At 42.5% G+C, this 12754-nt stretch overlaps 1 protein-coding gene across 1 annotated transcript; it reads right to left on the minus strand.

Moving 5' to 3' along the window:
• Positions 1–282: 282 nt before the first annotated feature.
• Positions 283–12194, minus strand: TMEM35A (transmembrane protein 35A). Its single transcript, XM_032881763.1, has 2 exons — positions 11924–12194; positions 283–2089 (listed from the first exon to the last, which is right to left on the minus strand). Exons 1-2 carry the CDS (start codon positions 12041–12043, stop codon positions 1682–1684), a joined length of 528 nt encoding a protein of 175 aa, XP_032737654.1. The 5' UTR covers positions 12044–12194; the 3' UTR covers positions 283–1681.
• Positions 12195–12754: the final 560 nt, after the last annotated feature.

Below are 12754 nucleotides of genomic sequence, written 5' to 3' on the forward strand. Positions count from 1 at the left end.
CTGAACTCATTCTTCCACCTTCCCTTGGCATCACCTAGTGAAGCAGAACTCCCTAAACCTGAAAATTGTATTGATCCTAATGCTCTGGCTTTCTGTCTTTATATGCTGACATTACCGAAGTGTGGGAGAACTTAAATGAGATTGGAAAGTTGGTAACCTCGTTAGTATACTATGTGATACACAATTCCTTCTCTTTCACTTTCTCATCCAGAATCAAAAATAAAGGCATGAATTGCTTCATACGAACTTTTCTTCCCAGATTTTCATTACCTGTCCAGACAGTTTCCTCCAAATTTCAAAAATGTTTATTTTGAAAGAATGAGAGAAATAAGACAGAGGTATCAATTAACAAGAACAATGGCACTGAAGAAAATACAATAATTTTGTACTCCCCCCACACACAATGCCCCACCCCTCTCCCCATCCCTGGCACAATAGTAAAACCATCAAAGCACATCAAACAAGGAGAAACAGCAGTACTGAATGAAGAAAGCAAAGTTTCATACTGCTCAATCCAACCAATCCATATCAAATATCCTTCCCCCAACTAGACTCCAGCCACTGTAATGATAAAGAGGTGTAGAGGAGACAACCACAGGAGTAACTGCGATCTCGGTTTACACTAGCAAAGTTCAGTGAAGATTCAATAGGAGTAATGAATCTGTTTGGCAGGGAAACACTGGATACAACTCCTCTGTCAAGTTTCAGATGATTTAAGAGAACAACTAGAGTTTGAGATTCACAGATTTCTAATGGAACTAATCCCTGCTCCCTCAACCGTAATGGAGCAGCTGCCAAATCCTGGTTAGTTGCTGAGAATAGTAGGAAGTGAGGCAACTTTTGGCTTAAGAAAATCCAAAAAAGATGTCTGGTAAAAGTTTACTGCTTCAATTTCAAACTGTGAGCAAAGGTGCTTAGTAGGTTGAGTTGCGGCAAAGGCAAGGTGAAACTTCCAATTTTATCACTTGAATTAGATTATGTATTGACTGCATATATCCCTTATTTTAATTAAGCTCAATATGGAGTATTTAAAATTTCAACAACTGTTACAGTGGAGGCTAACCAGTATAACTCAGTGTCTCGAATTGAAGCAACTGTCTCCTAAAGTGGTAAATTAAAGTTTTCAGCTCAATTTCCCTCATCCCACAGGAATACATCACTTGATTTATACCAGAAGTAAGTAGGATTCTCTTTAGAAGAGGTTTATTTTATTCTGCCCTCACTAGAATCAGTTTGTAAAGGGAAGGATACCTGTGCAGGATTAGTTCAAGATCAGAGCCTTATCCTCACACCTGCGTGCACAAGTGTGCACGCGTGTATGCGCACACACACACACACACACACACGCACAGACAGTAAATACATTTTCCCACACATAATCTTATAGTCACATGCTTGCTGGAGTCCATCTCACAAATACACTTCAACAGTTAGCCATATACATGTACATGCAGCAAGATGTGAGTTGCCCCAAAGTGATTAAAGGTGGTGCACATATGTCTATGTGGGGAGGTCATTTTAGGGTATAGGTGTACACAAGCCAATAAGACCATTAACTTGCAGATTACATTTTCCCCTTTCCCTCAAGATAAATAAATCAAATGAAAAACACACACTGACATCTTCCTGGGTGTCATGGAGGCAACTGCCTGGAAGGTCCACTTTTTGCACTTCAGCTTTCCTATGACAACTTCATTTTGCCCTGAGGGGCCTTCTCGTATAAGGAGGGCTGCTCCTCGGCATTCCCGGCATTCCCCGCTTGCCCCGGCAGTGGCAAGGGCTTCTTCTCAGAAGACCGGTCTTCAGGCTTGCGGGCAATCAGCAGGCGGCAGGTGAGCAGGATTCCAAACACCAGAGCATGGGCGTAGCGTTTGAGAGGATCACCGACTAGCTGATGGAAGAAGAGCACAGCCAACACCAGCAAGAGTAGGAAGAAGTTGGCCACATCTTTGGGACGCCCAGGCACAAGGGTCATGACAATGCCACAGGCCACCTCAAGAGCACCAATGCTTTTGCGGAGGAGAATGGAATTGATCCCCATTTTCTTCAGCAGAGGGAGGGCTCGGACATAGCTCTTGTAAGCACGTTTCTAGAGTGAAATACCACAAGGAATGCCACATTAACGTTGATTTTAACGTTAGAATGAAGAACACACAAGCAAGGGCTTCCTTCTGTCCCCACCAGGTTCCCCTCCCCCTTTTTTTTTTACTGTGGCTCCTAAATAAAAGCCTTGTAATGAAGATAAGAAAAAAACAAGCGATCTTCTGAGATCCCTGTGATTTAAACCTTAGTAACAGCAGGGCACCTGGGTGGCTCAGTTAGTTCAGGGTCCAACACTTGATTTCAGCTCAGGTTATGATCTCAGGGCCATGGGACTGGGCTCTGCCCTCAGCATAGAGTCTGCATGTCCCTCTCCCTCTGCTCCTCCCCCCCACTCGCACTCGCTTTCTCTCTCTAAAATAAATTTTAAAATAAATAAATAAATAAAACTTAGTAACAACACCAAAGAGAATTTGGCTTTATAGTTAAAAATTATTTTCAGATTATAAATCATAAACAACACTAAAAGCATTTATAAGAAAATTTATTGGGCCCATAAAATCTGTTACAGATTAGCCACATTCACATTTTCTAGTGCCTGCCTCGTTCAAACCCAGATGCATACGAACACCAACAAAAATGAAACAAGGCAAGGCACAGTATGATAAAGCCTCACTAATTTGGACTTCCCAAATTTGGAATCTGTGATAATTCGAAAAAAGCTGGGCAGGAGTTTACACTTGCAGAATCTGCAAAAAATAAAAAGTGAGTACTAGATAAATAGAAAAATTAAAATGTGTGCAAATGTTAGCCCCTTATATATCTTTAAAATATAGTAAGATAAAAACTAGTCTCATGGTCAGTGAGATAAAAGTCCCAGGCCTTTACAAGATGCTACTTTGTTAGCCTGGTGCAAGTTCATTAATTTTAATCTAACAAATATGTATTGAACACCTACTATGGATTATGCGATGGAGATAAAAAGGTAAATAAGCCAGGGTCAAGAAACTCTTGGTCTGGTGCGGGGAAATGGATACACAAAATGCCAGTATAAAGCAATATGGTTAAGGACACATAATAGACATCTGTATGAGGTCTAATTGTAGCCCAAAGGAAGACATCATACAACAGAGGAGGGAGTCACGGGATATATTACAAATCAATAAGATTATATTGACCTTAGGGTAATAGATAATCATATTTTTCACTGTATTCAGATGGGCCTGATCTTCATTTTGTAGTAAATCGATGAGATTTTATCAAGTGTCTTATTAGGTTGGCCCACTGCTTTGTTTTCAGTAAGTATCCATTAACCCATTCAATATTTATTAAGTGTTTCCTTGCACTAGGCACTGTCTAGGTACTTTGGATACAGATATCAATCATTCAAAGGCTCTTCTTTCCTGAAGCTTGAGTTTATATGAAGAGAAGTTATGGATGCCAAACAAAATTATGCAGTAGAAACAGTGGAGGCATACCAGAGTGGTCAAGTCTCCCTAGATGGAAACAGAGAAAAGCTAGAGTGTAATATTAAAGGAAGAGCAGGTGTTGGCAAATCAATAAGCAAAGGGCATTGCAGGCAGAAGAAACTGGATGAGCAAAGGCCCTGAACACCAAACAGACTTGTGTGTTTCAAACACTGCCCCAGTTCAGCATAGGTTGGGAGAGGGAGGGGTGAGAGTGAGACATGAAACAGGGGAGATAGATATGAATCATGGATCATGAGAACTATATACATCCTCTTATATATGTCTATATATGTGTCACCAGGAGATCTTGGAGAACTATATATGTTGTGCTGTGGAGGTGGGTTTTATCCTATAAGCCAGGGCAAGCACCATAATTTGCTTTTGAGGAAGGTCCTTCTGGAAATAGTGTGGAGGGTGCATTGGGAGAAGTATGCCTGGAAGCAAGGAGACCAAATAAGAGACTTAGATTAATGATAGGAGGGATAGAGGGAAGGGGACAGAGTCAAGAATATTTTTAATGCAATATCATAGAACTTAGTGTTATACTGGATGTGGACACTGGGAGAACGGGATAAGTCAAGAAAGATTCTCTGGTCTCTGGCTTGGGTATGTGGGTAGAAGGGTGTTACCATTCTCCAGGTTTGGGTATGCATCTGGAAGATCGTATTGGGGGTGGGGCAGGGGGTAGGAAGGAGTAAGGGATTCAATTTGGGTTTTTTAGTTGAAGTATCTCTAAGACATCTAAGTGGAGATGTCTGGTAGGCAGCTCAGTCATAGAGGTCTAGAATAATGATACAGAATGGATAGTCATCAGTATCCATCCTGATGTATATATACATCAGTATGTATATATACAGTCTATATACAGCAGAATGTATATATGTATATATATAGTATAAATACAGCAGTATATGTATATGTATATATACAGTATATGTGTATATATATGTATGTGTACATATATATACAGCAGAATGTATATATACAGTGGGAAAAATTCTGTGACTGACATTTAAGAAATGGAAAGAGGAAGATGGTCCACAAAGCAGACAGAAGAGAGTGTGGTCAGAAAAGTAGAGGGAAAACCAAGAAAGACAGGGTCATGGGGGTCAAGGTTTTCAAGAAGAGAATAGTCAAAAGTTCCAGATGCAAGGCAAGTATCATAAGAATCAGGCAGAAAGCCAACTTGACCTCTTAGAAGCATCTGGCACTTAGAATAGTGTTCACACACTCTAGATTTGGAACAAACGTCGTCATCTCTCTCACTTCTGGATCAGTGAATGCAACTTATTTCATGGATTAACTATCATAAGTGGCACAAGATAATCCTCTATGAGGACTGTTTAAAGACCAATGGTTTAGTGGGGAAAAAAACATAATTTTTATTCAGACAGACTTGGCTTTAAATCTCATCTCTGTCACTTTCTAGTGGGGTGTCCATAGGCAAATTATTTGACCTCTCTGAGCCTCATTTTCCTGAGCAGTGTTAAGAATAAAGTGAAATGAGCCAGGCTATTTGCCTTGAATGTAAAATTTAAGAAGGCACCAAAAGGATTTCTTGAATAAGGTAAATGATATCATTAATGAGTAAAATATCAAAGCTTCAGATAAAGGCAGGATCCGGCTCTGCACTTACACAACCCTGCCTCATTTATCTCTTCCCAGTCCTGGCCTTGTCAGATCCTGTCTTTAAAATTTCACCTCACCCTATTCCCTATCCTATTCCTGAGCATGTAAAGAAACACAGAGGGTTAGTCATTCTTCCTCCCTCTTCCCATTTTAGGTTAAATCAGGGAGTCCCAGAGAAATTAGGAGAGATGTTGATGAGTTGGCAGAGTAAAACCCTGGGTTGAACCGCAGGAGACCCATATGGAGCAGAGCAGAGGTGGTGAGAAGTGTACCCATTTCCTCTCACTATTAATCTAGATGCCACCTGCCCACTCTCTCCCTCTCTGCACTCTGGTGAGAGTAGCAGGGCAACATCAGGGAAAGAGGTCTAGACACAAGAGTCTTCTTCAACACTTTTAAATGAGGACCATTTCTAATTAACAACACAAAGCTTCCCAAAAGGCAGTTCCTAAATCCGAAATGTAAGCTTCTGACATGATGAAGGCAGGAGGCAAGATGAGTTTCTTACAGTCAGTTCAGAGCCAAGACTTCCAGATGCTGGCTGAGTGGCTTCTGGAAACACTCCTTTTTTGGCTAAGGCTAACCACCCATCATTCAAGAATAGATTCTTAACTATACTATAGTGGAATCCGTAGCCTGGGGCCAAATTCCAGGTCTTTAAATCAAGTTCCCGTGACTTCAGCGATCTTTTCTTTTTCTTTACATTTGGTGTAACTCCATATTACTTTTTCAGTTGTTTATCTAACTTCTTAAACTACCACTGTGGATCTTTAATGCAGCTGTTGCCTCTTTTTTTTCCCCTTTCTTTTCTCCAGAGGAAACTGCACATGGATAAGCCATTTCATCAAATCTTTAGTGCAAAGCTGAGTAGGTACAGATAGCATCTATTCTCCAGGACTCCAGACAGGGAATGTTTAATTTGTTAGAAATGGGACTAAGCTTGGATGGAGTCTTGACATTATAGGAAGGCCTTTATTCTTTCTCCTGTGGAGTAGGATGGAGACATCAAAAGAATCCTACTATTGCCAGCCCCATCAGTGTTTGGTCTGGGCCACATCAGTTCTAACAATAGAAGGGTCACATGTCTTGAATCTATAGTAACTAGAGCTCTAAAGACTTTAATTGTCCTGATGGTAAGAATAAAGAGAGTTGACTGAGTCACTCTCCCAAAAGGCTCTCACGATTCACTTTGTTTGGTCTGTTTCCCTTCCATTGCAATGACCCAGACCCTGTAACCATAGTTTCCTTATAGGGCAAGGAAGCAGGGAAGAAAAGTGTTTAGTCAAATGTTTCAAATCCCTTTCATAGAAAGCAATTGTCCAACAATATCCTTGGGCTGAGATTCTTAAGATAAGCTTAATTTCAATTTTAGTTTTGCCCCTAAGTTGCTTAGAGAAAATCACTAAGCATTTTACTATCTGGGTTTCCCCTTTTGTAAATTAAATGAACATTTTGGAGATTTAGTTAAAAAAATCATAACATCATGGTATCAGACAAGGGCCACACAGAGACACGCACACACATTTCATTATCAGTGAACCATACAATGAGAAGTCCATGCGTTTGCAAGCGAACCATGGTGATTATTTTAATGATAATAGCGGTGAATCAAACAGGTCCATTCTTATGGTATGAGAAGATACATTCAGACATGAGTCAAAAGCATATGGAGACTTTCTTTAGTCATACCCTTTCTCTTTTTGTCATTTACTCTTCAGAACAACATAGGGTCCGTGATCTCATATTAATGACATTTATTTGAAGAGCTCAAAACCATCTAATTGCATTTATCCTCAATTGCAGTTAATTACTGATCCAAGTCAGCTAACAGGACAAAATGGGAACAGAGACCAAGTGGTTTGATCCACTTCAGTACACTTATGCCAGTTAGGTAAAGAAAAAAATGGCTAATCCACTGTAAATTCCATTTATATAAAGTTCAAAAAACAGTAAAACTAACTTATGTTGTTAGAAGTCAGGAAGATAATAACCCTTGGGGAGGTAGTAACTGGAAGGGGCCATGGGGAGGCAGGTTTCGGGAGAGCTGGTGTGTTCTTGATATGGGTGCTGGTTACACAGGAGTATTCTGAAAATTCCTTGAGCTGTACATTTACGTTAGATGCACATTTCGGAATGTATGTTACACTTCACTAAAATTTACAGAGGAAAAAAAAAAACTATGAAAGCCAAAGAGGGCACTTACAAAAAAATACATTTTGGCTAAAATTCTCAGCTTCATTGATATCTTAGACCATAAAGGCTCATAAATGCTGCAAAATATACTGACTCGAATATGATTTCCCTGCATCTTTGTAGGGGGAAAAGCCAAATGTGAGTTATTGATTATTTCTTCAATGCAATAAAAAGCCATCACGTGTTTAATTGCCAAATATCCATGTGAATTATAAACACATTTTAAGCAATTCCACTTTCTGCTGTCATATAGTACCAACCTACAGAGGAAGCTGGCGAATCTCGTCCTACTAACCAAAGTGGATCCTTCCCAGATTGCATTTTAGGGCAGAAGGCTTCAACTATTAGTCAAAGGTCACTTTGAAACAAGCATAGCTCTTGGCCATTGAGAAGCTACACGTTCCCTGGCATCACCTCCAGTGGAGTTTAGCTTGAGATGGTTGACTGTATGAATTAAGCAAAGTCACTTTCCATCTCAGGGTCAGTTTCCTCTCTGATGGAATAAATGTACTGTACCACCTCAGAGAGCAGTCTAAGCATCAGTGAATTACTATCTTATTACCTAGCTGGAAAGCAATTAATGGCAGTGATCGGAAGCATAAAAGATTACCTAAGGACATTAAAAAAACTACCCAAACATCTGGAGTGTTTCCCCAGGGATATACAAACCCTAGGGCATTTAACTCTAGATAAGCCAATCAACCAAATAACAAACCTTCACTTTGAGGGGATAAGAAGAAGCAGAGCCTTGCCCTGTTCTTCTTAGCACCAAAATCCCTTGGCTTCATTGTGACGGGATTTTGGTGTTTTCTCACTATTCTGCGTGTAGCCCCTTTTGATTACAGAATGGAACCACTGCCTCAAAGAGCTGAATACCAAATTTAGAGCAAGTCAACCATTTGTTTGTTCCCCATCACTGCCCAGGAAACTGCTTAGCAGCATTTCTATGTGCTGTATCCCAATTTCAAGTGAATTAATGAAGGCATTTAGTCAAGGGAGTGATCAGTCATGTTGAGTTCATGTGGGCTTTAGAGTACTCTATAATGACATTTGCTAAATCTGGAGGAGGTGTGGGGCGACACACACCAAATGGGCAATTCAGAGAGACATCTGGAAGTTCTGCATGGAATCCACTGTGCATTAACCGGCAGCAAGTGTGGAGCTTTCAAAATTAGCTAATTGCGTAAAGGTCTGTTCACCAGGGCACATGAAAATAGCATCTTGCTCTTCTAAGTGCCTGATTTCAATCCCTTAAACTGACCATTCAGATTAGTCAGGAAGCCCCTGCATAATGCAGAATCAATTATTACCATCACTTCACCCGGAACATTTCTTGAACACTGGCTATATGTAAATTACCACTGTACCAGATGCTTCCATATATAATCTCAACTAATACTTACAACAACCTTCTAAGGGAAGAATTATTATCCTCATCTCACAGATAAGGAAACTGAGGCACTAGGAATGTCAGGACTCAAGCACTAACCTATATGACTGAAAGTCTGTGCTCTTTCCATTAACCATTCCTGGTTTCTGCAGTATACAGAAAAGAAGTTAATAATCATTGGTCCGTAGGGTTTTCAGCCATGATTCCTCACAGAGGGGACAACACCTAAGCATAACACTAATGGTTTTAGAACAAGAAAAATAAACAGTGACAAAAAAGAAAAAAAACACAAAAATCTAAATTTGAAATTGGTTTCAAAGTAAAGGTTTGAATTGGTGTAGTTGAACGGTTATAAAAAAAGAAGCAAGAATGTGCCAGATATGTTCAAGAATCAGTTGCGAGTTCTGACATCCAAAAAGGCAGTTGTAATCATTAATGACCCCTCTACTGAGAAGATTCAGTCACGGACTTGGTTTCTAATCTCTGCTCCCACAACAGCATACCCTATGATATTGGATCAGTTTGATCCATCAGTAAAATAAGAATAACTAATAAGATGAATTTACCTCACTGATATGTTTTAAAGAACAAATACTCTTTAACAACAACACTTTGAGATCTTGTAAGAAAAGCTGCTGCAGGCAATGAATGACTGTCAATGCAGAGGAATCACTCCTAAATGGAAAACAGAAAATCCCAGATAATCAGCCCAGCTGATCTAGAGTTGGGGTCCTTAGGGGCCATACCGCCTTCTGAGAGCAAGAAATGGCTCCTGAACTACATAATCAAGATCGAACCAGAGAACTCTGAAGGGTGGTGACCAGCCAAGACAATGCTCCAATGACTCATTCATTCACTCATCCATTCAACAAATATAAATCGAGTCCCTTCTTTGTACTAGAACTTAATTTTTCCCATTTCCTTTGGACTTAAGAATAAAGCTTGGCCAGCTCAGAACTGGTGCAGTGGCCCCTATGCTGGACAGCCCTCCCCAGCCTGGGGCCAATGTTCAGTGCAGGAGGGGACCCTGGAAAAGGCAATCTGAAAACCCTCCTCAAGCTTCATACTACTGTGAAGTCTACCTCCCAGCTAGATATAGTTCCTCCATTCTTTCCAGATACCCCTGAACACATAAGCACAGAACTGTGCTTGTACACACACACACACACACACACACACACTCACTCACAATGGTTCTATACTGCTGTATTAGCTTATACTTATATAAATATGTTCCTTTGTATGATACGAAATCTTGACATTGGTTTCTTCTGCCTTTCAGGAGACTGCAAAACACAGCTCCACTCCCTAGGAAGAAACCTACTGTAAACCCATTTGTGGCTGGTCCTCCTCGTGAGCTCCTGCCAAGCTGGTAAGAAGCTTCCCGATGACTCCATTTTAGCTGGATTGCCTGCAGATCCTAACAGTGTACTTAGGGTACAGGTTGGGGGGACCTCTAACACAGTGGAGGAGGGCCTGGGGGCCGGGGAGTATAATGAAGAAGGCTACTATGTCCTAAGAAAAGGAAAAGTCAAAAATACCTAAGGTTCACACACAAACATATTAATACACGTATATATGAAAAGTAAAGAAAAGCAATAGCATTTCATTTACTTGTAATCTAAACTAAACTACTACACTGAAACCAAAATATACTGGCGTTTCACCTCCACCCGATCCCTCTGCATTTGGTGGCATCTGCTACCCCACCTCCCCTCCCCTCCCCAGTGCAGGCTGCCTTGGATTCTCATTTTGACCTGATTTCAATTCCATCTGGCCAAACATGCTGGGAGGAGGGGAAGGGAGAAGGAGAAATACATTAGTATTTGCCATTGGGGCTAGACCTAGGCGCTGGAGTCCCAGCCACCCTCCCCCACCCCCAGGGTGATCCGGTGGTGAGAGAGACACGGAAAGCACCAGCTCAAACCCTGAGTCAGAAACCAGAGCTGCCTGCAAACATTTTCTAGCATCTACAATTCACCAGTCTCCATCTATTTGCAACTCACGTTGAGGGGCTCTGGAAGGCTCCGCAGTGGGCTCCAGGAGAGCGCTATTTATTCCTCTCAACGTGTGGGGCTATTCCTCCTTGACTCAGCCCTAATGGAGAGACCCTCTTCCCTCTTTTCTCTCTCCCTTCCTGTTCCTCCCCTAAGCTCCTTTCCTTCTTGACCTTGAGAGCCCAGTAATGGGTTTGGCAGTCAGGCAAAGGCAGTGAGAAGCAGGTTCTCTTCAGCCAGGGCGGGGAAATGAAGAGGCAAAGTGACAGGGGGAGAGACGCGAGACCGAAAGTGCTGGAAACATACCCTGCCATCTCCTCACACTCTACAGCATAGGAACAAGTCCTCTTCACGCCCAAATGGGGAGAGCAGCCCAGCCCCCAGGTTGCAGAGGAAATGTTTTGGCCAGTCACCTTCGGTGATTCCAACTCTGCAGAGGGGAAAAACTGCAGAGGACCTGACCCCGGGCATCCACAAGAGGCAAGGTGGGGATTATGGACTATTTTGCAGGAGAGCAGAGGCAGACTTTGCAGATTTTGCAGATTAGCCCACAAACAAAACAAAACAAAACATCAAGGTCTCCCTTGAGAGAAGAGGAAGAAGCAGGCACTCAGTGACCTTTATTTGGGCCAAGACTGCTTTGTCTCAAGAATACAGACACACACACCCAGGCAGCTAGGGATCAGCTCTCAGCCAGGGATGAGTGCCTTTCCCGCCCCTAAGAAAGGCTTGTTTTAGTAGCCTGTTCTCCCCCAGCTCTTTCCGTCCTTCCCCTTTGTTCTTCCCTAAGATAAATAAACTCTCCAGCCTGCTAAACTCTTAGCTCCAAGGGAAAGAATCAGACTTGCAGACTGCTTGCCCGGACTTTGGGTGTGCTAGAAGGAGGGAAGGATTCCTGCCAATGACAGGTGTTACGCAGGTCTCAGCCTTCTGGTTTACTTGGAGGTGGGGGTGTACTCGATGGGCAACCCCTCCCCCAACTGGCATCCAGTGGCTCCAAAACAGTTGCTCCCAGCATAGCCTACAAATGAAATCGCTCTTGTCCAGCTGCACCTTCGAAGCTGCAAAGTTGTTGGGGAGAAGGTATGGTCCGGGGTGGGGGTAGGGGTTAAGGGGACGGGACCATGGACTGGGAAGGAAAGAAGGGGAGAGGTACTCGCAATCCCTGGGGGGTGCGTCCCTCGTCACCCGTTTGCTTCACTTACCATCTCAGTGTAGGCATCCTTGCTGAGCCTGGGGGTCAACTTGATAGTTCCCATGAAAACAAAGAAGAGTCCCAGGGCCACTGAGAGGGCCACAACAGTTACGGTTCTGGGGGATGCCATGGGGTCACCAAGGCAGGTCCCAACTAATCCTTCTGCTTTGCGCACCCCGTCTGTCTAAGGCGCAGGCAGTTAGCACAGAGAGAGCTAGAGGGACGCTGCGGAGGCAGCAGGCAGCTAGAATGACAAAGGGAGAGGAGGGAGCTCGAGAGAAAAATTGAGAGATCGAGATTCAACCTCTCTCACTACAACAATCTCTGGGTCCTAATGCCCTACTCTTACTCCTGGCCAAAAGCACAGTCTGGAAGTTAAAGAAGACCTAAACTGAGGTGGGAACTTCACGTCTTAAAATGGGGGGAAACTAGGTTATGCTTCGAGTTCAGTCCCTGGGCTGCCTCTGGAATGAGGAATCAGGGAAGACCTCCTTCCCACCACTTCCCACCAGGCGCACTTTTCATCTCTAAGTTATTTACTCCCTTTTTGCCACCTCCCTCCTTTTCTCCCCTTTTCCTTTCCCTCAATCAAAAGAGGAGTCCTCAGTTTGCTTGTTTCTGCAGTGGGTAACACTCAAGGATAAAACGGCAAAGTTGTCAGGCTCCATTGCTACTGAAGAAAGCATTATCTTTCTCTATCTGGAAAACCGTTAATGGCTCCCATTGCCCAGTGATTAACTCCAGAGTTTTAAATTTGGCATTTTGACCTCTGCCTCTCTTTGGAAGTTTATCTTCCAATAGCTCCCATGCCACCCTTTCTCTCCCATCTCCTCAGGGACCC

Source organism: Lontra canadensis, unplaced genomic scaffold, assembly GCF_010015895.1.
Source record: "Lontra canadensis isolate GAN:19392208 unplaced genomic scaffold, GSC_riverotter_1.0 scaffold77, whole genome shotgun sequence".
In the NCBI taxonomy this organism is placed as follows: Eukaryota; Metazoa; Chordata; class Mammalia; order Carnivora; family Mustelidae; genus Lontra; species Lontra canadensis.

Excerpts from the sequence above, each read along its gene's own strand:
- TMEM35A (XM_032881763.1), bottom strand. The coding sequence starts at position 12,043 with ATGGCATCCCCCAGAACCGTAACTGTTGTGGCCCTCTCAGTGGCCCTG. Across the intron at positions 2,090-11,923 it reads AGGATGCCTACACTGAGATG|AAACGTGCTTACAAGAGCTA; the intron begins GTAAGTGAAGCA and ends ATTTCACTCTAG.